Raw genomic sequence first — 23,242 nt, 5'->3', positions numbered from 1 at the left:
AAAAGGGCTTGAGCTCAACTTAAACTTTCGAAGTTAAACTTTTCAAATTTAAGTTGAGGTGCCTACGTATCCACAATTTTATTGAGGAATCAAAGCCCACGTAGTTCTCTTACCTTGTTTACCTTTTTGGTCGGCTGCGCTCGCCGTTCACCGCCCCCCGTCGACTCATTGCTAATGTTGAGTGCTCTCGCTCTCGCTTCTGACCTCGTCATCGCCATCGGAAGAAAATTCTTCACCATCACTCTCTACACGGAAGTCGAAATCCGGCTCTTGTGCTCTCATGTCCGCCTTTGCCCAATCGTCAAGTAACATAGTGGCTTCCATGTTCTTGGCGGAGAGATTGCTCCTTTTGTCGTCTAGGACACAACCGCCGACAATTGTGATACTACGTCGGGATCGATCATGATATTGGTAAAATCCCCTCCACCAAAATCAAATGTAGACGGACTAGGAGGAGTACGTACCTGGTGAGCGGTGTTATACCGCATTTCATATTCCGCGTAGAGAGAACGAAGTGCACTATCTAACCTTAGTTTGATTTCATCAACATCCGGAATACTTAGTTCGAAGCATTCTCCTATTGTCAAGCCCATTTCGCGGAGTTGAGAAAAATCCAAAGCGTGCAAACAACCATAGTACATGTCTAAAATTTTATAAACACCATGCAACTTCCACTTTGGATCCAAGCATTTTGCAATCAAAAACACATTTGGAATACGTGAAAAATATTTTAACCATTTTTCAACCATGTAAAACAAAATAGCCTTCAACTCAATGAATTGAGTATTTTTCACACAAGTTTTAAAACCAATTGCCACATACATGCAATGCTCCAAAACGCGCACAGAAGTAGGATAATAAACACCGGATAACTCAACAGTGGCATTTTTGAAAGCGCGGAATAATCGAAATAAATCCATGCTGTGGTCCCAACAAGCGGGTATCAAAATCAAATCAGAAGGAACATGAGGACAACTTCTAAAAAAATCACATAAATACTCAATGTGGTTCAAAGTCGACTCCAACATATCATATGTCGAGTTCCAACGAGTTGAAACATCCAAACGAAAGTTGGTGTACCTGCATTGCTTACTATGACAATATCTCTTCCAAGCTCTACCAATAGGAGCTTTGTTATGAATCAACTTCACAGCAGTTCTAATAGGATCAACATATTTTTGCCACAAATCGATCGCATCTTGAACACACAAATTCAAAATATGGGCAATACATCGCACATGAAAATATTTGCCATCAATAACAGGAGAACATGCACTGATTAGTTCATCTATGCTAGCAGTGTTAGCGCTAGCATTGTCAAAACCAATTGAAAAAATTTTATTGATCAATTGAAATTCATTCAAAACTTGAATGATCAATTGAGCAATTGCTTGTGCAGTGTGTGGTGCGGGAAATTCCCGAAATGCAATCAAACGTTTGTTTAAAGTCCAACTGTGATCAACGAAATGCACAGTGATGCCCATATACGAATTTTTACAAAAACAATCAGTCCACACATCAGAACAAATAGAAACTTTATGCCCTAAGTTAATAATAAACGTACCTAATTGCGCCTTTTTTTCCAAGCATTGTCGAACAACGGCCCGAGTCATTGAAGTTCGACTCAATTTTCTTGCAGCGGCATTATAAACTTGCCGCATACTCGACTCAAAAGCATCGTTATCAAAAGCATTGAATGGAAAATGTTTCATAACGGCAAATCTAGACATCACATTAAGAGCATTTTTGTGATCATATTTCAAAAGAGTATTGCTACACGTACCTGATGTTTGGGATGAACCCGTCCCACTCCCGGTCCCGACTCCATGTTGAAAGTTGAGTTGAGTTTGGGTTGGAGCGATACCAAACTCGACCGGATGCGCTTTCTCCATGTGACGGGTAAATGTACCGTATCCTCCACCCCTTCGGAATGTGTATACGTTTTCGCAATAGTTGCAATACACATTATAAGTGTTAGGATCGTTACCATCATGTACCTTCTTGAAATGTTTCACCATGATGTTTGAGGTTAAAGACCTTTCAGCTGGTCTAGGAGGTTGAGGAGGTTGTCCACGACCACGACTACCACGCCGACTCCTTGGTGGTGGTGGGGGTGGCATTTCTTGAACCTCTTCTACCTCCTCCCCCTCCTCCTCGTCGTCATCATCATCATCGTCTTCATCAACATTCACAGGGGTTGGACTTTGTTGGGAATAGGCACCGCGACCGGGAACACCACTACCGGTACCAACATAAGCATCGCCTTGGGATTGAGAGCGAGAGAGAGCAATAGCATGTGCCACATCTTGCTCTTCTCGAGCCTACAAAATAATATTTGTATTGTAAATACAAAATAAAATTATGAACAATAATGTAATGTAATTCAAAATTAATTAAATTAGTAGATAATAAATATTAACCTGCCACTCATCCATGTTCATTTGAGAAATTTCATCAATAACGGATCTCCGAGATGGCCTCTTGGCCTTTCCCTTTCCCTTATCAACACGACCTTCTCGGGATGAAGACATATTGCTATGTAGAAATGTAGAAATATGGAATAATATTTTTTTTTTGTTTTAGCAATTGAGAAAGGAAGACAACTTATAGAACTACAGGAACAAGTATAAGTGTATAACAATGCGTAAAGCGTAATAAGAGTAGCACTTGCGTAATTAAATGGAAGCACAATAGCACAAATGAGAAATTGGAGACAAAGAGAGAGAATTGGGAGATTGAAGAGAGAAACTCTTATTAACACAAGAGTGGGGTGAATGTAAATGAGGATAGAGGGGGGTATTTATAGATAAAAATGGGGGGGAAAATGGAAGAATTCGAATTTGAAATTTGAAAAAAAAAAAAATTTGAAAAATCGGCAAAACCGGCGGTTTTTGGCGGAAAACCGCCGGAACCGCCGGTTTCCGGGCAAAACCGCCGGTTTCCGGGACGAAACCGCCGGTTCGGTCAACGAAACCGTCTGCAAAAGCTGCGTCATGTCGCCTCGTTTCTCGCGCCGCATCCGGAACCCCATGATCCGGCGGTTAACCGCCGGTTTTCACGGTTAACCGCCGGTTAACCGGCGGTTCACGACCCAAAAACCGCCTGAACCGGCCGGTTTTTCAGCTGAAAAGCTGCCGCCGGTCTGCCCCATCCACATGCCTTGAAAAACGCGCCCGAACCGGCAGTTCAACCGGTTAACCGCCGGTTCTGAACCGTCCGGAACTGCCGGTTCGGTGATGGTTCCGGTTCGAAATATCTTGAACCGGAACCGGACCGCGACCCGAATTCCGACGGTTCCGGTTCGGGAAAAAGGCCACGGTTCCGGTTCGGAACCGGAACCGGTGGGCATGTCTATCCAACCCCCCTCCAAATCAGATGTGGAGTCCACAATCGCCCCAATACCGGGTTCAGTCATCCTCCCATCAGCAGAGGAACGTGGTTCGCCAACAATCGGGGTTCGATGACTACCGGCCAAATCAGATGTGGAGTCCACAATCGCCCCAATACCGGGTTTAGTCATCCTCCCATCAGCAGAGGAACGTGGTTCGCCAACAATCGGGGTTCGATGACTACCGGCCGAATATGAACGCGATCAACAACCCGTCTCAGCACTTCTTATCCTCTCAAATCCAATACACCCAGTCTCCTCTGTCTGAATCTGATAGATTCACATGGGAACAGTTGTAGGCCTGATGGGTACACCGGAGACCCCGACATCCCGTAGTGTGTAGGTGGAGGCCAACGACGGGGGTGGCCGAACCGACGGTGGTGGGGGGTGAGGCGGTGGCCGAGGCTGAAATGGCGGCGGTGGTGGGAGGCGAGGCGGAGACGGAGAGCAGGGGCCCGGCTGCGGCGGAGACGGTTGTTCTAGGTAATTGAGTTAGTTATGTGAAATAAGTTGTTGTGAGATATGTGGAATAAGGGTGAATTATGTTCCAATGGGTGGATTAAATCACAGTCAATCTTAAACTAAACTGCTCAGCCAACATTTACATTACAGATCATAAATCGTCCATTACTGAGAATAAAAAAACCATTACAGAGAAGCGGCGGCCGAAGCGGCAGCCAAGGCGGCGGGCGCGGCGGTGGTGCTCGGCGGGGGGTCCCGTACAACGACGATGAATCCCTTGCTGTTGTGCGGGCCTGGGAGGCGGTCACAACGAATCCGGTCATCGGTACGGATCAGACCGACATTTGCTTCTGGAAGCGCGTCCTGACGGTGTACAACGACTTCAAACCAAAAGACATTGCCGAGCGTGATGAAGGCCAGATCCAGAAGAAGTTCGGCCGGATCAGTACAGCTGTGAAGAGGTTCAGTAGCATATACGAGAGATAACTCCAGAATGCCGAAAGCGGCCGCAGCGAAGCCGACATACGGGCGTTAGCGCTTCAGTTGTATAATACTGAAGATTGGCCCAAGTTCACCTACTGGAATGAATATATCCTTCTCTGAGACTCCCCTCAATTCAAGGCGGTCTGCGATGAAGAGACGGGTCCTACTGGGAAGCGGACAAAACTCGGTGTCGACGGCACCTACAGCAGTGGTAGCGACTCACGTGCATTCGACCTGAATGACGATGTTTTGGAGGAGCCCCCGTCGACAATGTCGAGGCGCCAACACCAGCAGGGCCAACAAGCCGCCATCCGGGAAGCTAGAACCGCATCTCAAGTCTCTGCTGCGAGCGCGTCAGCACCGCGCCCATCACCGACCGCGGCGTTGGCTCAAACACTGGAGGTGCAGATGATGAAGCAACTTGGGGATAACTTGTCCTTGTACGAGAAGTCGACAGACCCTCTCACCAAGAAGATGTGCTACGACCTCATTATTAGATTGAGGTCGAAGTTGGGGTGGGCCGAAGGGTCGGAGACGGGCGAAGCTAGCGGCAATGGGGGCGGTGGCGGCAGCAACGAAGGTGGTGAAGAAGATGTGCCGGATTCCGATGACGCCACCGAGTAGGAAGCGGTGGCGTCTTTTTTGTAGTGTTTTTTAAAAAATTTTGTTGTATAATTTTCCTCTATTTATAATACGACGAAAATTTGTCTTTAATTTATTTTTTTATTAAATTATGTTTATTTTCTAAATTATTAATCTAATTAAATTTATTGTAATTAAATTAAAAAATATCATTAAACAAAACAAATAAATTGATTTTTATTTTCGAGAGGGCCACATTTCGTAGCCCTTGTTGTTTTTGGGTTTTATCATTGTGGAGGGTCATAGAGAGCCACATTTGGTGGCGGGCCAACTTTGGTGGCCTTCGGGCACCATCGTGGACACTCTAAACTACTATTGTATAAATCGAAATGTTAATATACGAAAATCAGATTGACAACTTCACACTCCATAACTCACCTCAGTCACCCTCTTCCGCCGGAGCTAAAACGCTGGTTGTGGGAGCTCAAAGGCTGTCCATAGCCCTACAAAATTATAAGGGCATCTATCTATTCTTGATTTCCTTTTTTCTGAGTTAAGTATTATTGCAATTACGCATATTGGCAGTTGAATTTTTATTCAATCTCTTACGCTGCAAAAGGAATAACTGCCTTGACCTTGCTCTAGAGTGATGTCCATTTTATCCATCTTTTTTTGTCATTATTCTACTCAAGATCCATTTTTTTTAATTGTGAAGTATTCAAGATTGAGGTTTTATTTGTTCTTAAATGTGTAGTGCAGAAAAAAAGATGGTTTTTATGAACAATTAATAGCATAGGGGTTTATGTTGGTCTTAAAATGTCTCTACAATTCTCTACCTTTAGATTGTGATTTAATGATCAGCAAGATAGTTAGAAACTAGTTGTGTTTATTGTAATGGCTGTGAATGCTTTGATTTGGTGGCTGGCATAGGTTTTGATGTTTTCTTTATGGCATATTGAATCCAATGTAATGTTTCTTGATTCCCGTTCGTTTTGTTACTATGCCTTGAATTTGTAATGTTTGCCGCTAGCCAAACGGCGGTCTAGCCCGTCTCGTGTGACTATTTACATAGAAGTAGGGCGCATAACTCTATAATCCGAAAACAATCTGATCTCCTTTCCTGCCCGTGGACGTAGCCAACACAACGTTGGTGAACCACGTAAATCTGTATCTCTTTACGTTTCTGTTTGTCTCGATTACACAATTACTCTATTCTGTCACAATATGTGTTAATAGTGCCATGATTTTCATGACTTTTTCCTATTTTTGTGAACATTTTAGGTTGGTTTTGCTGAGATCATAGTCAGAATGGCCAACATTATGCCAATTCCTACTGAATCGTGCAAGGTTGGTTTCATTGGAGCTGGGAAAATGGCAGAGAGCATTGCCAGAGGTGTTGTCAGTTCAGGGGTTTTGCCGGCTTCCCAAGTCCGGACTGCTCATCTTGGCGCGAGGCGTACTGTCTTTGAATCATTTGGAGTCAAAGTCTATGATCAGAATAGTCAGGTGCTCACTCTCGTGCTTGAATTTTTGTATTTTTCCACTTTGCCCTTCATTTTCTTGAACGAGAGAGTGAAATGTGAAACTTCATCATCGTAACTCCATTCTGTTTTTCGCAATATCTGAAAGACAGGTAGTCCAAGATAGCGATGTAGTTATATTCTCTGTGAAACCTCAAGTTGGTAATTTCTCTGCCCGGTGTCAGTTGTTGTTATATTCTACTTGATGGAATTGGTAGCTAGCTGATTGATATCCGTTTTCATTTTCATTCCCTGCTCCTCTAATCTCTCTGTTTCCTTGTGTTGTTCGAATATGTAGTGAAAGACGTGGTGATGCAGTTAAGGCCACTCCTTTCAGAGAAGCAGCTTTTAGTGTCGGTTGTCGCTGGAGTCAAGCTAAAAGATTTGCAGGTTAAATAGAGTTTACTGCTGAGCTAGATTATTGTACTCGTATATAATCTATAACGAGCTTTACCTGCATATCATTTGACACGTTTTCAGGAGTGGGCAGGTCACAGCCGATTCATTAGGGTAATGCCCAACACCCCAGCTGCTGTTGGTGTAGCTGCGTCTGGTATATCTCTCTCCTCGTCTCTCTCTGTCACTGTATCGTGCAAGTGTATACGTCCGTTCTAAAGAAAGTTATCTACACAGTTATTACTCTAGGGGATGCAGCAACCAAGGAAGATGGGGAATTGATCAGTAACTTATTTGGAGCAATTGGCAAAGTTTGGACAGCTCAGGAGAAGCTGTTTGATGCTATTACCGGCCTGAGGTACTCGTGTATGAACTGGTTACGTGTTGGTGTATCGCGGCCTTGAGATTGTCGAGATCTTTTGTTGGATTGCAGTGCTAGTGGACCAGCATACATCTTCTTGGCGATTGAAGCTTTAGCCGATGGAGGCGTGGCTGCCGGTCTACCTCGTGAGCTCTCGCTTGGTCTGGCTTCTCAAATGGTAAATCAATATGGGGATTCAAATTTTTTCCTGCTTTGCCAAAAATGAGTGAATATCGTTCAGGTACTGGGAGCAGCATCAATGGCAACAAGCACGGGCAAACACCCCGGCCAGCTCAAAGATGACGTGGCGTCGCCTGGTGGCACGACCATAGCCGGGATTCACGAGCTGGAAAAGGCAGGCTTTCGAGGAATTCTGATGAATGCGGTCGTCGCTGCTGCAAAGCGCAGCCAGGAGCTTTCTAAGAATTAGGTTTCCTGGTAACTTTTGCAAAGCCTTTACCCCACATTACAAGTATATGTTCTCTATGCTTCATTCTCCTAAAAACCATACAAATATTAGGGGACTCATTACATTAGCTATTAGGCCTGCATCACATTAAAATGCTGTGAATGTTCGAGCTGAAAGAGCAGCTTTTGTTGTTTATTTTCCCTAAATTATGCGCTAATTTCACAATTCAGATTAGATTCTCTGCATATTTATATATATTACATTCGTGCTTCTTATTTTTTAATTAACGCTATAGTAATATGGATTATTCCCAATTGTTTCATGAATTTGATTTGGACGAGTGACTAATTGCTATGTACTGAGATATTACTCAGCAGATTTTGAAAAGGTTTGGAATTGCCTCGTGTACTATGTATGTTGGATTCTCTTGTTTTACTTGTTATAGATTTTGGTGATCAAATTAATTGTTTTTAATGTGTGATGCTGCATCTAAAGAAGATGATATGGCACTCATCCTGTGCATGTGTCTGTCTCATCATTATGTTACCTACTTTTTCTTTCTAGTATCTCTTTTACTTTATCTACTTTTATTCTTCTCTCTTACTTATTAATTTCTCATAAAAATTCGGAGACTATTTTTTATGGACAAAGAAACTATAATATTATGTACAGTACATAATTTTTACTACATTCATCCCACAAGAATATGCATTCTTTCCTTTTTAGTCCGTCTTATAAGAATATGCACTTTCTAATTTTGGAAACCATTTTCTCTCCAATGAAGTGAGACTCATTCTCCTCTAATAATATTTTAATTACAATTTCTCTCTACATCTCTCTTACTTTAACAATTTTGCATAAAACATATGCCGAAACCAAAGTGTATATTCTTTGGGGACGGAGGGAGTATATAACTAGAAGATTCAATTTTGGACAATGTATCGATTTTGGTCCTTAACATTTGATACTTTGACAAAGTTCGTGGACAAAAAAAATTCTTCTCTCTAGATTAAAATAAGTTTTCAAGGACCTCATTTTTTCAAGTTGAGAAGCCTAAAACGCGTGAACCTCATTTTTCAAGGACCAATTTTGAAGTTCACTTTTTATTTTAAATAAAGAGTGAACTACATAAATTGTACCCGATCTTTCACTTTTGCACACAAATGGTACATGATCTTTATTTTATATCGTTTTTGGTACCTATAAATCTCATTTTTTGTACCTGATAACATTTTCACCCCAAAATACCCTCTAAACAAATATATTTTCCCATTTGTGTCATAGAGGATATTTTAGGCATACACAAAACTAGTACCAAAAGTGATATTATAATATCTTTTCTCATTCTCCTCACTCTTTATCTATTATTATTAATCAATATTAATATTATTATTTTGGTGTTATAAATTAATAATTTATATATTTTTTAATATCATTCAAATATACTTAATTATAATTATAGGTATAATTATATTTAATTATTATAATAATATTATTGTTATAATACTAAAAACTAGAAGTAATTAATAAATAATTATAATATAATTATTTAAATTATGAATCATTATATAATAATAATAATAATAATAATAATAATTATTATTATTATTATATTTTTTTATATTAAATTAATAACTAATCAATATAATTTTAATAAAAATTAAATTGTGAATTGTATTCATGATATAAATAGTTGAATATTTTTAGTTAGGTGTTTCAGCCATAAAATGAGTATAAAATAATTTAATAAAAAATATTCAATTGATTTAATTACTTTAAATCATTAATTTAATTAGGTGTATTATTCTTGATTTATATCATGAATGCAATTAGATGTATGTATAAAATATTAAAAAGAAAGAAGAAAAAGAAGAGAAAAGAAAAAGGAGGGGACATAAACCAAGAAGAAAAAAGAAAGAAGAAAATGAAGAAAAAAGAAAGAAGAAGAAACTAAAGAAGAAAGAGTGAACTACAAAAATGGTCCTTGGACTATGGGTTTATCTCGCTCATAGTCTCTGGACTTTAAAAATATCGCCAGACAACCCTGGACTAAGGGTTTATTTCAAATTCGATCCTTTTGCTCTTTTTTTATATGAAAATACCCTTTTGAGGATTTGGGTATTTTGGTCATTTCAATAATTTTACTTTTGAGTGTGGCAGCTCACTCATTATTTGATTTGTGGAGGTTGTGTCATAGGTAGATGTCACTTTGTATTTCTCTCTCTTGCCTTTCTTTTAAATATGCAGTAAAAACACTTCTCTCACCTATCTTTCATCCCTTCTTCTTCCTCTGCTTCCCTCCGCAAAATCTCTCTTCCCTTCTTCTTCTTGCTTCCCTCTGCAAGGCTTAGTTTAGTTTTTTTGTCTTCATGTCTTTGTTGTTCGTTAAAAACTCGGCTGATGGAGGAGGGAATGGTTTGTAGGTGGCTCCGATTTGAGTACGAAAAATGTATGTGCCGGCAAAGAGCGACTCTCAAAATCGTTGTCAACGCAAGAAAGGAATAAAATGGAATGTTGTACTTCGTTTGCGAGAGAAAAGGCAAGGTTGGAGGCATTTTCGGTGGTGTTATTCGAAGTGTGTGTATTTTGACTTGGTTGGGCATAGTCGGCGTGAAGGTGGGGTTAGAGTAAAGGAAGAAGTTGATTCTGAAGTATCTCAAAATCGTTGTGAAGGTGGAAGTAAAGTGAAAGATTTTATTTTGGTGTTATTTGCTGGGTTTTCGTTGTTAGTTTCATTTGTAGGCATTATGGTGAGTTTGAAAATGTAGGTTTTCACAAGTAGATCGCAGTGCGTGAGTTTGGGAAAAAATTTTGGCGAAGAATTGTAGTGCGTGAACTTGGGGAAAGATTTGATGTGTTCAAAGCAATGTAATTTGATTATATGTTCTAAGTATGAAATTTTTGAAGTTTCAAGATTCAAATGTTGTGATTTGAATAAAAAAATGATTTTTAAATTTGAATATGAAATTAACGATGGCGGAAATGGGTATTCAATATTCGATGGGTATGAAATGGGTATTCATTCGAAAGTCCGAAATCGAGAAAAAGTTGATGGTACCTAGTAAGGAGTAATATACTGGGTGGGTACTTAAATGGACCTCGTTGGAAATGTTACTATTATGAAAAGGATGTAGAAATAATATTAGATGTACTATACGACTAAATCAAATACAAAAAATAATATCAAATTGGCTACCTGATATCAGATGTAATACAAAAAATAATATTATATCTGGTATTAAAAGAAATATGAGATGTAGTACCTGGCAGAGTATTGGGCATTTTTTACTTTTCAAAATTTCAACTTTTTCAATCTATCAGCCTCATCCCGATTTGCATGTACTATCATACACACACACACACACACATATATATAGGGGTGCATTATTCTCATTTTCATCCCTAAGATCCTTTGTTCTTCTTATTAATAGTCGTTGGATCTTATTGATTAACGGCTCAGATTGATTCTGTGAATCTTCCTCCGCGTTGCATTATACAACTACTTTGTATGCATTATGAGGGCAAAATAGTCTAATCAGATTAGAGTCGAACCGCTAAGAATTTGGCAATTCCGATTTTGGTGGGATTTGATATCTTCCGTCTCTTCATTCACTCCCATTCAATTCTCTCTCATCCCCCTCCACTCTCTCCACACGCTCCATTCGAAAAAACCCTAGCTCCATCCGCCTTTGTGAGATTTCGGAAGCAACCCACAAACTTGCAGCCAGATACGCTCACAACAGCGAACGAAATCGAGCTACACGATTTCTGGTGTATTTAAACCTTCATCTAGGTATGTTTGAGGAACGATTCCTGGATTGTTTGTACTGATTCTATATATACCCATAAAAATTAATGTGAAGCTTCAAATATGTGGCGTTTTTTGTTAAGCAGAAATAGGAGTGGTTTGGTCATGATTTTCTCTGTCTCCAACGGGTTGGGGATGTCGCAGGGTATAAAATCATGGATTCGTGCATCTGACATATTTTCCCCGACAAATTAAAAATGTCTAAGCGAGGACGACCGCGGTCACAATCGTCTCAAGATGCAGGTATAATTACGTCGCTAAACCTGCATTGCAAAATTGTAAACGTGCATTTTTTATTTTGGATTGTGCATTATGTACCCTGATTTTTGCATTATGTTGTATATATTAGGTATTAATACAGGTATTGTCTATGATGTTTAACCAACTCAGTCAAGATTCAATATGGTTATCTAAGCATCTCAGGCAAAAATTGTCTATGATATTGTGTATATGGGTTAATCAACTCAGTGAAGATTACATATGTGCATTATTTGGTTTAGAAAGTGCATTATGTAGTGTCTAATTGTCATTATGTGCAGTATATTATGTATTATGAGAAATATTGTGTATATGGGTTAATCAACTCAGAGAAGATTACATATGTGCATTATTTGGTTAAGGCATTGCATTATGTAGCAGGTTATTGTCATTATTTGGAGTATATTAGACATTATGAGATGTATTTTGTATATTGGTTAATCAACTCAGTGAAGATTACATATGTGTATTAATTGGTTTAGGCAGTGCATTATATAGCAGGTTATTGTCATTATTTGGATTATATTAGGCATTATGAGATGTATTTTGTATATTACGCATTATGAGATATATTGTGCATTTTGAGTGGTATTCTTTATATGTTTTAATAAACTTAGCGTGTAATACATGTGCATTTTTTGGTTTAGAGATTGCATTATGTATCATGATATTTACATTATGTGAATTATATTGTGCATTATCAAAGGTAAGTTGTATCTGTAACATCAGAGGTAGTGTGTGTACTTGATTAAATTGATAATTATGTAATGTTGGGTGCATTATGTGCTTTGTCTTACGCATTATGGGTCAAGTTTATGTGCATTATTTGTTATGACTTAGCATTATTTGTTTTGAAATATGCATTAATCCTTATGAAGCTCATATTGTGTTGTCTTTTGATTTAGTGATAATTTTCTGATGTGTTATGTTGTTTGGTCCATATCAGAGAAGCAACTTAGAGTCGACATAGATGATGCCCTCGACGTCGTTATTCCCGTTGCTCTGGCAAAAAAATCATCGATAGGTTGGCCAAGATAGGCCCTAGTACGTCTGGAAATAAGGGGGAGCCGAAACACCAACAAGGGATAACAGATCTGTTGTTTACTTAACTGCTTGAAGCAGTTGAATCCACGATAGAAAAGGGATAACGGATCAGTTGTTTATTTTTTTTGTTAATTTCATAATTTGGAGATTAGCTAACACTTTGCATATTTATGTTATGTGATACATTGTTTGTCAAAAGTGGATGAAGCTAAGGGATATGGACATGTGCATTATTTCAATTAAACCTTTCATTATTCATCGAGAAATTATCATTATTCAGCAATATACAATGTGCATTACTTTTTTAAGTTGTACATTATGTGTTATTAAATTATCATTATGTGCAATATACTATGCATTTTTAGAATTATGGTGTATATGAGTGAATTGGTTTGATATAAGTTATCATGCGTGTGTATTATTGTTTATTAAGTACATTTGTAATTAGGTGATTAAAGTATTTAACTACCACTGTGATCATCAGATATGTGCATTTTTTTGATTAAAACGTTATATTATTTATCGAGAAATTGTCATTATTTTGATTGTTCTAGGGAATACGAACTATCAACGGGCTGATGAGTACTTCAATGAGTTAACCTCACAGTTATTAGAGTAATTCAGTGTTATAGAATCCAATAACGAACAAAAAATTCGGTACATTATTCGTATTAGTTTAAACGTTGTTATTATTGAGTGCGTACTACACCCTAACCCCTAGACTTATTAAACCCTTAGGGGTAACAAGAAACGTGTGGCAAACATCGAAACACGACACATCTTATTCGTATACATTGCAGTTCAAATATAGTGCATTATATAGTCAATAAAATCCATTATTCATTAACATTCGGTGCATTATTCGTATCAGTTCGTTTCCATTCGGTGCATTATTCTATCGGTTTAAACGTTGTTATTAATGAGTACATACTATACCCTAGCCCCTAGACTTATTAAACCCTAAGGGGAAACAAGAAACGTGTGTCAAACATCGAAACACGACACATCTTATTCGTATACATTGCAGTTCACATATGGTGCATTATATAGTCCACAATATCCATTACTCGTTACCATTTGGTGCATTATTCGTATCAGTTTCAACGTTGTTATTTATGTGTACGTACTATACCCTAGCCCCTATACTTATTAAACCCTTAGGGGAAACAAGAAACGTGTGCCAAACATCGAAACACGGCACATCTTATTCGTATACATTGCAGTTCACATATGGTGCATTATATAGCCACTAATATCCATTATTCGTTAACATTCAGAGCATTATTTATATCGGTTTAAACATTGTTATTAATGTGTACGTACTATACCCTAGCCCCTAGACTTATTAAACCCTTAGGGGAAACAAGAAACGTGTGCCAAACATCGAAACACGACACATCTTATTCGTATACATTGTAGTTCACATATAGTGCATTATATAGTCAATAATATCCATTATTCGTATCAGTTTAAACGTTGTTATTAATCACAAAACAATACATGTTAAGCTTAATATGCATTATATGATATACGGTGCGCATTACCCTTCAGAAATAGTGCAACATCTTCATATTTATATATTACATGTATTATCTCTTTCATATGTTGTACATTACCCTTCAGAAATAGTGCCTATATATCTCTTTCATAACCAACATTCCATCAATATATACCAAATCGATATATATGATCTATACATTATTACTTCAGATCATGTTCACTACTATATGCAGTTTAAAATTTTAACATTTGTTGTTTACTACAACTCCACTATATTCACCACTATAAACATGTTCTCTTTCATAACACGAACAATCAATCACATATAATAAATCAGTAAATCACAATTTTGCAAAAAATGCTCACGATTCAGAATTCTGATTAAGACTGATTTGGCGAAGAATATGAGAGCCTACAGCAACAGCTTCCATTTTCAACGACTCACTACAACACCACTCCAAACTCTTAATCCGTTGAGAAATTACACTCAATCAATCGTGTGAAAAGAAAAAATAACGGTGAAGATATTCAATGGAGGAAATAAAAAACGCAAGATCTTCCAAGGAGAGAATCATGGAATTTCCATAACCACCAATTAATTAATTACCTATTTTGCCCTTTTTCGATTTTTAAATGATTAAAATTTAATGGGTTTAGCGAATATTTACAGCCATCGGATGTATGTAATTAACAGTTGAGATCGAGAAGGAAAAAGGAGGAAATATGGAAAAAGGAACTGAATACATCCATATATATATATATATATATATATATATATATATATATATATATATATATATATATATATATATATATATATATATATATATATTTCGAAAGGGAGGTAATGTAGTGTTGACATGTAGAGAGAGATGAAAATTTGAGTGAATTTTGAGAGACCCTTCCATCTTCCCGCCATTTTCAACCTTTCATCTTCCTTCTCACCTCACATCAACCCTTCATTTTTCCCTCTCACCTCACTCTCTCACGTGCTACAACATTCCATTTTATTCTTTATTTGCATCGACATTTTGCGGAGGGAAGCAGAAGAAGAAGAAGAAGAAGAAGAAGAAGAAGAAGAAGGGACGAGAGATAGAAGAGAGACGGTGTTTAAAAGAGAGGCAAGAGAGAGAATTATAAAGTAATAAATCTATGACACAACCTGCACAAAATAAAATAATGAGCTGACACACTGCTGCCACACTCAAAAGTAAAAATATTGAAATGACCAAAAGCCCAAACCCTCAAAAGGGTATTTTCGTATCAAAAAGGGCAAAAAGACCGAATTTGAAATAAACCCTTAGTCCTGGGTTGTCTGGCGATATTTTTAAAGTCCAGAGACTATGGGCGAGATAAACTCATAGTTCAGGGACTATTTTTGTAGTACACTCAAGAAGAAAAAAATAAATAAGAAAGGAAGAAAAAAAATCACATATTTGATACTATTTAATTGAAATTTTCAAAAAAATCCTCCATAACAAAAAAATCACATGTTTGGTACCTAGGGTTATTTTTGTCATGGGGTACCATTTATGTACGAAAGTGAAAGATCATGTACCATTTATGTATTTCACTCTTAAATAAATATTAAATGGTCTCTAAACTTTACGTTTTGCACAACAATAATCCATGTACTTTAAAAAATATCCTGGTAAGTCCGTGAACTAAGGTGTAATCACATTTATGGTACTTTTTCACTATTCATTCCAAAATTTAAAAAATTTCCTCCAAATAGCATTTTTTGAACTTTCATAAAAATGGGATTCTGGATAGTGGTTAGGGCGTCGAGTTCGTCCGCAATAGCGGACGAGCGCACACCCTAGCGACCGGCTAGCGGCTAGGGCGTCGAGTTCATCCGCTATTGCATGCGGTGAATGGGTGACGGACGAACGGGACGAACAAGCGGTCGTCCATGACGGGATGGCGTTAGCAAACCGCTCGCTCGTCCACTATTGTGCTGACGCGATCGGTAAGCGACCGGCTAGCGGGTTTCTTTGATTTTTTTTCAACTCTATATACACGGCTCTTTGCACTATTATTCATTTGCACCACTTGTATTAACAAGTTTTTTTTTCAGAGCAAGTAATCATCGATTCCCACAAATCAAACTCACACTAGATTAACAGATGATTAAATTTCCAATTCCATACAAAAAATTACAATCAAGGAGACAAATTTCAAACTTGGCTGAGCTCCGACTCCAATGGAATCCCGAGGCCCTGCGGCGGCGAGGAGGGGCAGGCGGGGATGGGGACAGCCCAGAAGGTCTTGTTCTTGCTGATGGGGCAGCCCTTTTCGAGCTGGACGACGTCGCCGACTTGGAACTGGTTCAAGGGGTCGTGTGTCTGGTACTTCTTCTTCTTCCTCACGCGCCGCTTGTACTTGGGGTGTGGGGCCATGCGCGTCACTTCCATGGCAACCGTTTTGTCGTTGGTGGCGCAGACTACTTTCCCTTGGAGCGTCCTCATTGCCTTGATCACGGGGACTGTGGTGGGGGGAGGCGGAGCTGCGGCGGCGGAAAGGCTGAAGGGGGCGGTGGCGCCATTGTTGATCCAATATTAACGAGTTTATCTCTCTACACTTTCATTTCTATTGAAGATAAATGGATCACGACAGTGACTCTCATTGCTATTGAAGATAAATGGATCACGACAATGACTCTCCCGCCATGAGCGAATCACAGTCGCCGACGTTCCCCATTGGAGGTGGGGGAACCGCAGCGGGAATGGGCGGGATGCCCGGGATGGCAGGGATGATGCCCAGAATGGGTATGGGTAGGGTGGTTATTTGATCGGTTCGGTTAATAACCGAACCAACTTGTCGGTTAACCGACTCTAAATTTGGTCAAAAAACTAATCGGAACCGCCCCAATCTCAAGTTCGGTTACTTAATTAACCGACTCGGTTAGAATCGGTTGGTTATCGGTTATAACCGAACTAACCGAATTGAAATTAAAATTGTTTATGATTTTAACTTTTCATCTACTTTTATTATTATTATTATTATTATTATTATTATTATTATATTTCTATTTACAAGTAATACATAAATTGTTTAGGCACTTTAAACGACTTAAACTTAAAAATGATCTAAAATTTTAAAAAAATTCTCCAATAATAAGTGAAGGGTTATCCTATTTTTAAAATAGTAGTAATGCTTAAGCAATTTATTGACTTTGAGAGATCTTATTTATAAAATAATAGTATTTAGAAACTTTATAGACTTTGAGATATTATAAGTATAACTGTCAGTGATACAAATTAAAATAGGCTTTTTTGACATTGCAATATGAGATTTTGACAAAATTTGGAAGTAAATTTATTGTATTTCTATTGTGACAAAGTTTAAAAGTAAATTACAAATTTTGTAGTATTAATTAAAAATATAATCAAGTCATGGAGTTGTTTATATAATCAAATGGTGAAATATCACCTATATCTAAAATGTTCATTCCGACCGACATATGGAACAAGTGGGTTTGGTATGATTATAGTTGTATGGCCAGCATAAGCCATCAACAATGGATGGTAACACGATAGGAGATAAGAATCTGGCGTATGGGTTTAGGGTTTAGAAATATAGCAGGAGAGGCTTATAGAAAACTCACTCTCTCTCTCAAAGGTACATCATCCACAAAACCAAACCAAGCAGAGTGATGAAGCAAATTGATTCTACCTCCGGCCACAAACTCACACACACACTCTACCAGCTAGTTCGATCGTCGAAGATCCGGCCACCTTCTTCACCCCTTGATCGTTCATCAACTTCTTAACCCTCGCCCCATCCTCTAATCTCCCTTCCTTTGCGTATAGATTCGCCAGCAGCACGTATCGCCCACTGTTCCCCGGCTCTAGCTCACCTCCTCCGCCATTTCAAGATTCCTGTGGATCCTACAAGCCCTGAGAAGGGCTCCCAACACTCCAATATCTGGGCTCATTGGCATCTCATATATACCCCTCCTAGCCTCATTAATGCTCCATCCTCGGAGCGATGCCATATGCCTCAGTTATGTAAGAGAAGTAACGCCTCCCCTCCTCCTCCACCATACTTGAGTGCGCACAAGCCGCAAGAACATTCACAAACGTCACATGATCCGGCCACCGCCTCCATCCTCTTCAGAAGCCCAATCGCATCCCTGCCTCGTCCATGCATCGCAAACCCTCCAATCATACAGTTCCATGACGAAATCCCCTTGATACGCAACCCATCAAACACCTCAACAGCCTTGTCCAAACGCCCACATTTGCAATACATATCCATGAGCGTTTTTGCCAGCTTCGCGTCGATCCTGATCCCCCTAGTCTCCATCCGCTCATGTATCCACTCGCCTCGCTCCAACGTGCCAAGCCCCGTGCAAGCTGCGAGCATACTAGCAGCAACAAAGCTATCCATCTCCACATTTTCCTCCATCATTCTATCAAAGAGTTCGAAGGCATCATGAAATCTATTATTCTGCACATGAGCTGCGATCACTGCATTCCACGCAGTTGAGTTCTTGATAGTCATCATCTCAAAAACACGCAGCGCTTTGTCCAAACGTCCGCATTGCGAGTAGCCACTGATCATCGTCGTCCAAGAAATGTCGTCCTTTCTCTCCATGCCATCGAAAACCCGCCTTGTTGGAATAATTGAGTGAACAATTACATAAAGCTCTCTATGATGATTAACCAAGAACGACGGAGAAGGAGCATAAACTGTAGAGCGGAAGCGTACCTTGATCCATAACGAATTAAACGGTGGAATTGCTTTGCAGCGGCTATGGATCTTCCAAACGATCAGAGACGTCCTTCACAATAGTCTGCCGAGAGAATACAGAGATATTAAACGTTCATCTGACGTCTGGGGACCATAACCCTAGTTTATATTTATATTAAATATAAACCCATTTATTTTCTATTCGGTCCCTCATCAAATAGAAAATCCCACATGGTATCTACACTTATTTCCATAACAAATAAGTACACTTTTAAGCCCAAACTTAATCTTTATTGGATCACTTTAATTGGACAACTAAAAGATAGCCATACACATTAAATTAGTCATGTGGAAGCCCAAAAATTCTAACAATCTCCCACTTGGGCAACACATGACACCAAATAAATGTGTACAAACCGAATGAGCGCTCAAATATGCTATCACATACTGTATTCCCGAACAATCTTATTATCAACCATACCGGCATAGGACTAAAGAGGCAGTCACCATATTTTTTTCATGATTAAACCCATCAGTAATCACATATGCAAATATAATCAACAACATATCAATTATGGAGTGTAGCATGAAAATTTCATGCAAGGTGATCATACATGCCTATTTCCAACTGGTCCTCCCAAATTCTTAATGAGATCAAACCAAAACCAAATAACACAAATAATGGACAAAACATAATACTTTATTTCTGCAGAGAATAACATGAGTTTTATAACTGCATGTTCAAAACACAATATAGAGCAATAACCAAAATTAATCCCACTGAACGGAAGTATCCTTAAACAACATAACACCCATTTGGGCTACATGCCCATGAAAGACCTTGAGTGTTAGTCCTTTAGTGAACGAATTTGCTATCAAATGTGTTCCCTTATGCTCTATAGGTATTTGTCCATTCTGAACTTTAATTTACAACCAAGAAACTATGACATAGCAGAGCTCTTGTTGTTTGGAATACAATACTGCAGGGTTATTGTCACAACATAACTTTAGTGGTCTTTCAATACCTTTAACAATATGCAGCTTAGTGACAAAATTTCACAGTCATATTCAATAACTAGATGCCCAAAACAAGTTACAAATTCTGTTGTCATGGCAGAAGTAGCTACAAGTGTTTGCTCAGCACTTCTCCACGAAATGGCTCCACGGCCAACAGACACACGTAACCTAAAATGGATCATTTACTGTAATGACATCTAACAAAATCATATTAAAATGCCTTAAGATCTCTCCAAATGATCTGATTTTCTGTATGCGAGCATGCAATGCTTAGTTCTCTATAAATATCTCATAACCCGTTTAGCTGCTTCATAATGATCCATATCGGGTTATTGAGATATCTGCCCAACATATAAACAATTAAAACCAAATTGGGTCTAATAAACACTTGAGCACACATTAGGCTCCCAATCGCTGAAGCATATGGAACCTTCTGCATTTTCTAAATCTCAAGATTTATCTTAGGGCATTGAATGAGACTAGGTTGGTCTCCCTTAGTCATAGGGGCATTTCTTTACTTGCAAGTATGCATCTCAAATACTTTAGGCACTTTTCCAATATATCTCTTTCGTGACAACCGAATAATATCTCGAGAGCTATCTCGATTTATTTCGATTCCAAATACAAAAGAGGTTCTCCCAAGATCTTTCACCTCAAATTTCTTCGAGAGTGATTCTTGGTGTTGTGCAATATTCCTCAATAAGATGCATTTGCTCCCACTGAACTTGTGATACACACAACTATCAATAGCATTCTTTCTGAATCCAAATGAAAGAACTACTTTATAAAATTTGTGGTACCATTTACGAGAGTCTTAATTGAGGTTGTTGAGATTGACTTTAAATGACATCATCCACATGAGATTGAATGTTTACAACATTATCATCTTGAGGTTCTTAATCTGCTTCTTCTTCAATGATAGTAATTGATACCTGAACATTGTCAGAAGCAGTAGTAGGTGTCTATACAGACTCCTCCTCAAAAGTAATGTTCCTTAATACATTCTTCCCCCCAAACTCAACATCCTCAAAGAATACTATATATCTCGACCCAAATTAGTTCCTTTTGTAGGATCATAAAATTTAAAAAATCCCTAAATTTTTCTGGATGACCAAATGAGAATATATGCTATAGTCTTTAATGCCTCTCCCCAAAGCAAATGTGTTAAAAAAATGACAAATCATACTCCTTCACATATCTTTAAGAGTTATATTTCGTCTTTCAGCTACACCACTCATTCTAGACGATCCCGGCATGGTGTACTAAGGGACGATCACTCTTCCAAATAGAGGGCAAAAGGTCTTTGACATTGTTCACCTAAGCAGTCATTTCTGTAATAGTATTCGCCACCATGGGCTAGATTTGACTTTCTTAATGCCTTTGTCGAGTTGGAGCTCAACATCAGCTCTGAATATTTTGAACTTGTCTAGAACCTCAGACTTTTCATTGGTTAAATATAGGTGCCCATAATGAGAATAGTCGTCTACAATTGATATAAATATTGTTGAACATTTCGAAAATGTGAAGGGAATGACCACAAATGTCTGTATATATCAATTCTAAGACGTCTATACCTCTGTCGGCACCTAATTTCTTATGTTTGGTATGCTTTCCTTCAATACATTGAACCCACAAATCAACATCTGAAAAGATAAGTGTATTCAATATACCATCTGACACAAGCCTCACAATCCTTTATTTCGAGATATGACCTAAATACTTGTGCCATAAATTAACCAAATTTTCATTATTTAATTTGTTTAGTCCCTTTTTGATTCAACATTTAAAGCTTCTGAATATGAAGTAACATAATTGAGCATACAAAGATTGTTATATGCACTTAAGGAAACAGTGCCCACAATATTAGAATTATTTGAAGGAGGAACTTTACTATTTCTGAATGAACAAGAGAAACCAAATTTGTTCTAAGCAGAAATAGAAACCAAATTCTGTCTAAAGACAGTACAATAAAGTATCCTTCAAAACCAGAATAATTCCAGTCTTTAATAACAATCTACAATGCCCAATAGTCTATACTTCCACCGATTTGTCATATCCCGCATAGATGTATCTTTCACCATTAATTAACTTTTTGGTAGCTCAGAAAGCCTTACATTAATAACCTTATGTGAGCAGTAGCACCAAAATCTACCCACTAAATATCATTAGGGATTAAATTCAAATTAACTTCAAAACAGACCAAAACAAGAATTGTAACTTCCTTTGCATGCCATGCGTGATATTTAAAATTCTTCTTTATATATCATTGTTTACCACAAACGAAACAACTATCATTATCCTTATGTTGTTTTTTTTGTGATGAACCCTTATCCATTGCAGCATTCTCAATACACTTTTTCTTAATGCCCTTTACTTTATTTCTTGATACATTGACCAGATGTGCAACACCAAATGCACAAGCAAGTCTTTAGAATTCAAGCTTAAGTGAAGCAACGTGAGACATCTTCATAATGTGCTCCATTATGTTGCCCTTGCTCTTATACTTTATAGAGATCAAACACGCTTGTCTCAGCCTTAATGTTTTTCGCAAAACGTTCCTTAATTTTGACAAGGTATTCATTGGCCTGACCTCAGTAATATTCTAAAATGTAGTGCCTCGAAAGGCTTCTAGGATGTTGTACTTAATGATCATTAGACTTACGCGATTTATGCATTTTCACTTCTCATAGTTTCTCCTTTGATCAAGAGTACTATTATCCATACGAGAAATAAATTGTTCGGTCCTTAGCACGTAATCCAGATCCATGCAACCCAGAGTAATTAGAATATAATCTTTGCAATCCTTAAAATTTGACTCATTCAATACTAACATATTGTTCATGTTGGAAGAAACTGCAAAAGCAGACATCATAATTGAACAGAGAACAAAACCAAAATAGTTGTCATTCTCACATTCTAAAATCCAAATAAGAAGGTAACAGCTCGAGGTACCGGCACAACATTTAAATCAAGTCTTTGGACAGTAATATAAACTTGTAAGTGGCAACCTTTTTGTAGTGATCAAAACTGACAATAAAATCATGTCAAGCAATGTCCACCTTTGGGCATCATACTACTCACACGATAAACTGAATAATTGTCACGTACTTACCACCACAGGTATGTGTGTATCTCGTGCCAAATAATAATCTTCCTTTGGGCCGACTAATATCCGCATTAAAATACACACACACTTCACCGTCCTAATATTCGCAATAAAGAAGTCTAGACAAGAGAGGTTACTTTGGCAACGTCATGTTTTGACTAATCTATTTTGAATATTAGTAAAACATTACGAGGTTCCGAGCACAACATCCAC

At 38.2% G+C, this 23,242-nt stretch overlaps 2 protein-coding genes and 1 pseudogene across 4 annotated transcripts; 1 reads left to right on the top strand and 2 right to left on the bottom strand.

The window, feature by feature from the left end:
- Nucleotides 1-5,333: 5,333 nt before the first annotated feature.
- On the top strand, nucleotides 5,334-10,494 carry LOC121767469 (pyrroline-5-carboxylate reductase-like). Of its 3 annotated transcripts, XR_006043115.1 has the most exons (9): nucleotides 5,334-5,467; nucleotides 6,197-6,421; nucleotides 6,549-6,597; nucleotides 6,734-6,825; nucleotides 6,916-6,988; nucleotides 7,069-7,189; nucleotides 7,265-7,370; nucleotides 7,447-7,630; nucleotides 10,025-10,494. XR_006043115.1 is itself a non-coding variant. In XM_042163738.1 (8 exons), the coding sequence occupies exons 2-8, from the start codon at nucleotides 6,224-6,226 to the stop codon at nucleotides 7,522-7,524; spliced, it is 717 nt and encodes a 238-aa protein (XP_042019672.1). In that variant the 5' UTR covers nucleotides 5,334-5,467; nucleotides 6,197-6,223; the 3' UTR covers nucleotides 7,525-7,884. The 3 variants fall into 3 exon arrangements, 2 of the variants coding, with proteins under 2 accessions (XP_042019672.1, XP_042019671.1); XM_042163738.1 differs by lacking the exon at nucleotides 10,025-10,494 and having other exon boundaries at nucleotides 7,447-7,884; XM_042163737.1 differs by lacking the exon at nucleotides 10,025-10,494 and having other exon boundaries at nucleotides 7,434-7,884.
- A 5,894-nt stretch (nucleotides 10,495-16,388) lies between these two features.
- LOC121766818 (30S ribosomal protein S17, chloroplastic-like) lies at nucleotides 16,389-16,679 on the bottom strand. Its single transcript, XM_042163056.1, has one exon. The coding sequence runs from the start codon at nucleotides 16,677-16,679 to the stop codon at nucleotides 16,389-16,391; it is 291 nt and encodes a 96-aa protein (XP_042018990.1).
- A 1,124-nt stretch (nucleotides 16,680-17,803) lies between these two features.
- LOC121766817 lies at nucleotides 17,804-20,362 on the bottom strand (annotated as a pseudogene).
- Nucleotides 20,363-23,242: the final 2,880 nt, after the last annotated feature.

Source organism: Salvia splendens, chromosome 15 (genome assembly GCF_004379255.2).
Source record: "Salvia splendens isolate huo1 chromosome 15, SspV2, whole genome shotgun sequence".
NCBI lineage: Eukaryota > Viridiplantae > Streptophyta > Magnoliopsida > Lamiales > Lamiaceae > Salvia > Salvia splendens.
The sequence above is the reverse complement of the archived record's forward strand: the minus strand, read 5'-3'. Positions and strand labels throughout refer to the sequence as shown.

Coding starts and splice junctions, on each gene's coding strand:
- LOC121767469 (XM_042163737.1), top strand. CDS start 6,224: ATGGCCAACATTATGCCAATTCCTACTGAATCGTGCAAGGTTGGTTTC. Junction 7,190..7,264: donor GATGCTATTACCGGCCTGAG/GTACTCGTGTAT, acceptor GTTGGATTGCAG/TGCTAGTGGACCAGCATACA. Junction 7,371..7,433: donor TTGGTCTGGCTTCTCAAATG/GTAAATCAATAT, acceptor AATATCGTTCAG/GTACTGGGAGCAGCATCAAT.
- LOC121766818 (XM_042163056.1), bottom strand. CDS start 16,679: ATGAGGACGCTCCAAGGGAAAGTAGTCTGCGCCACCAACGACAAAACG.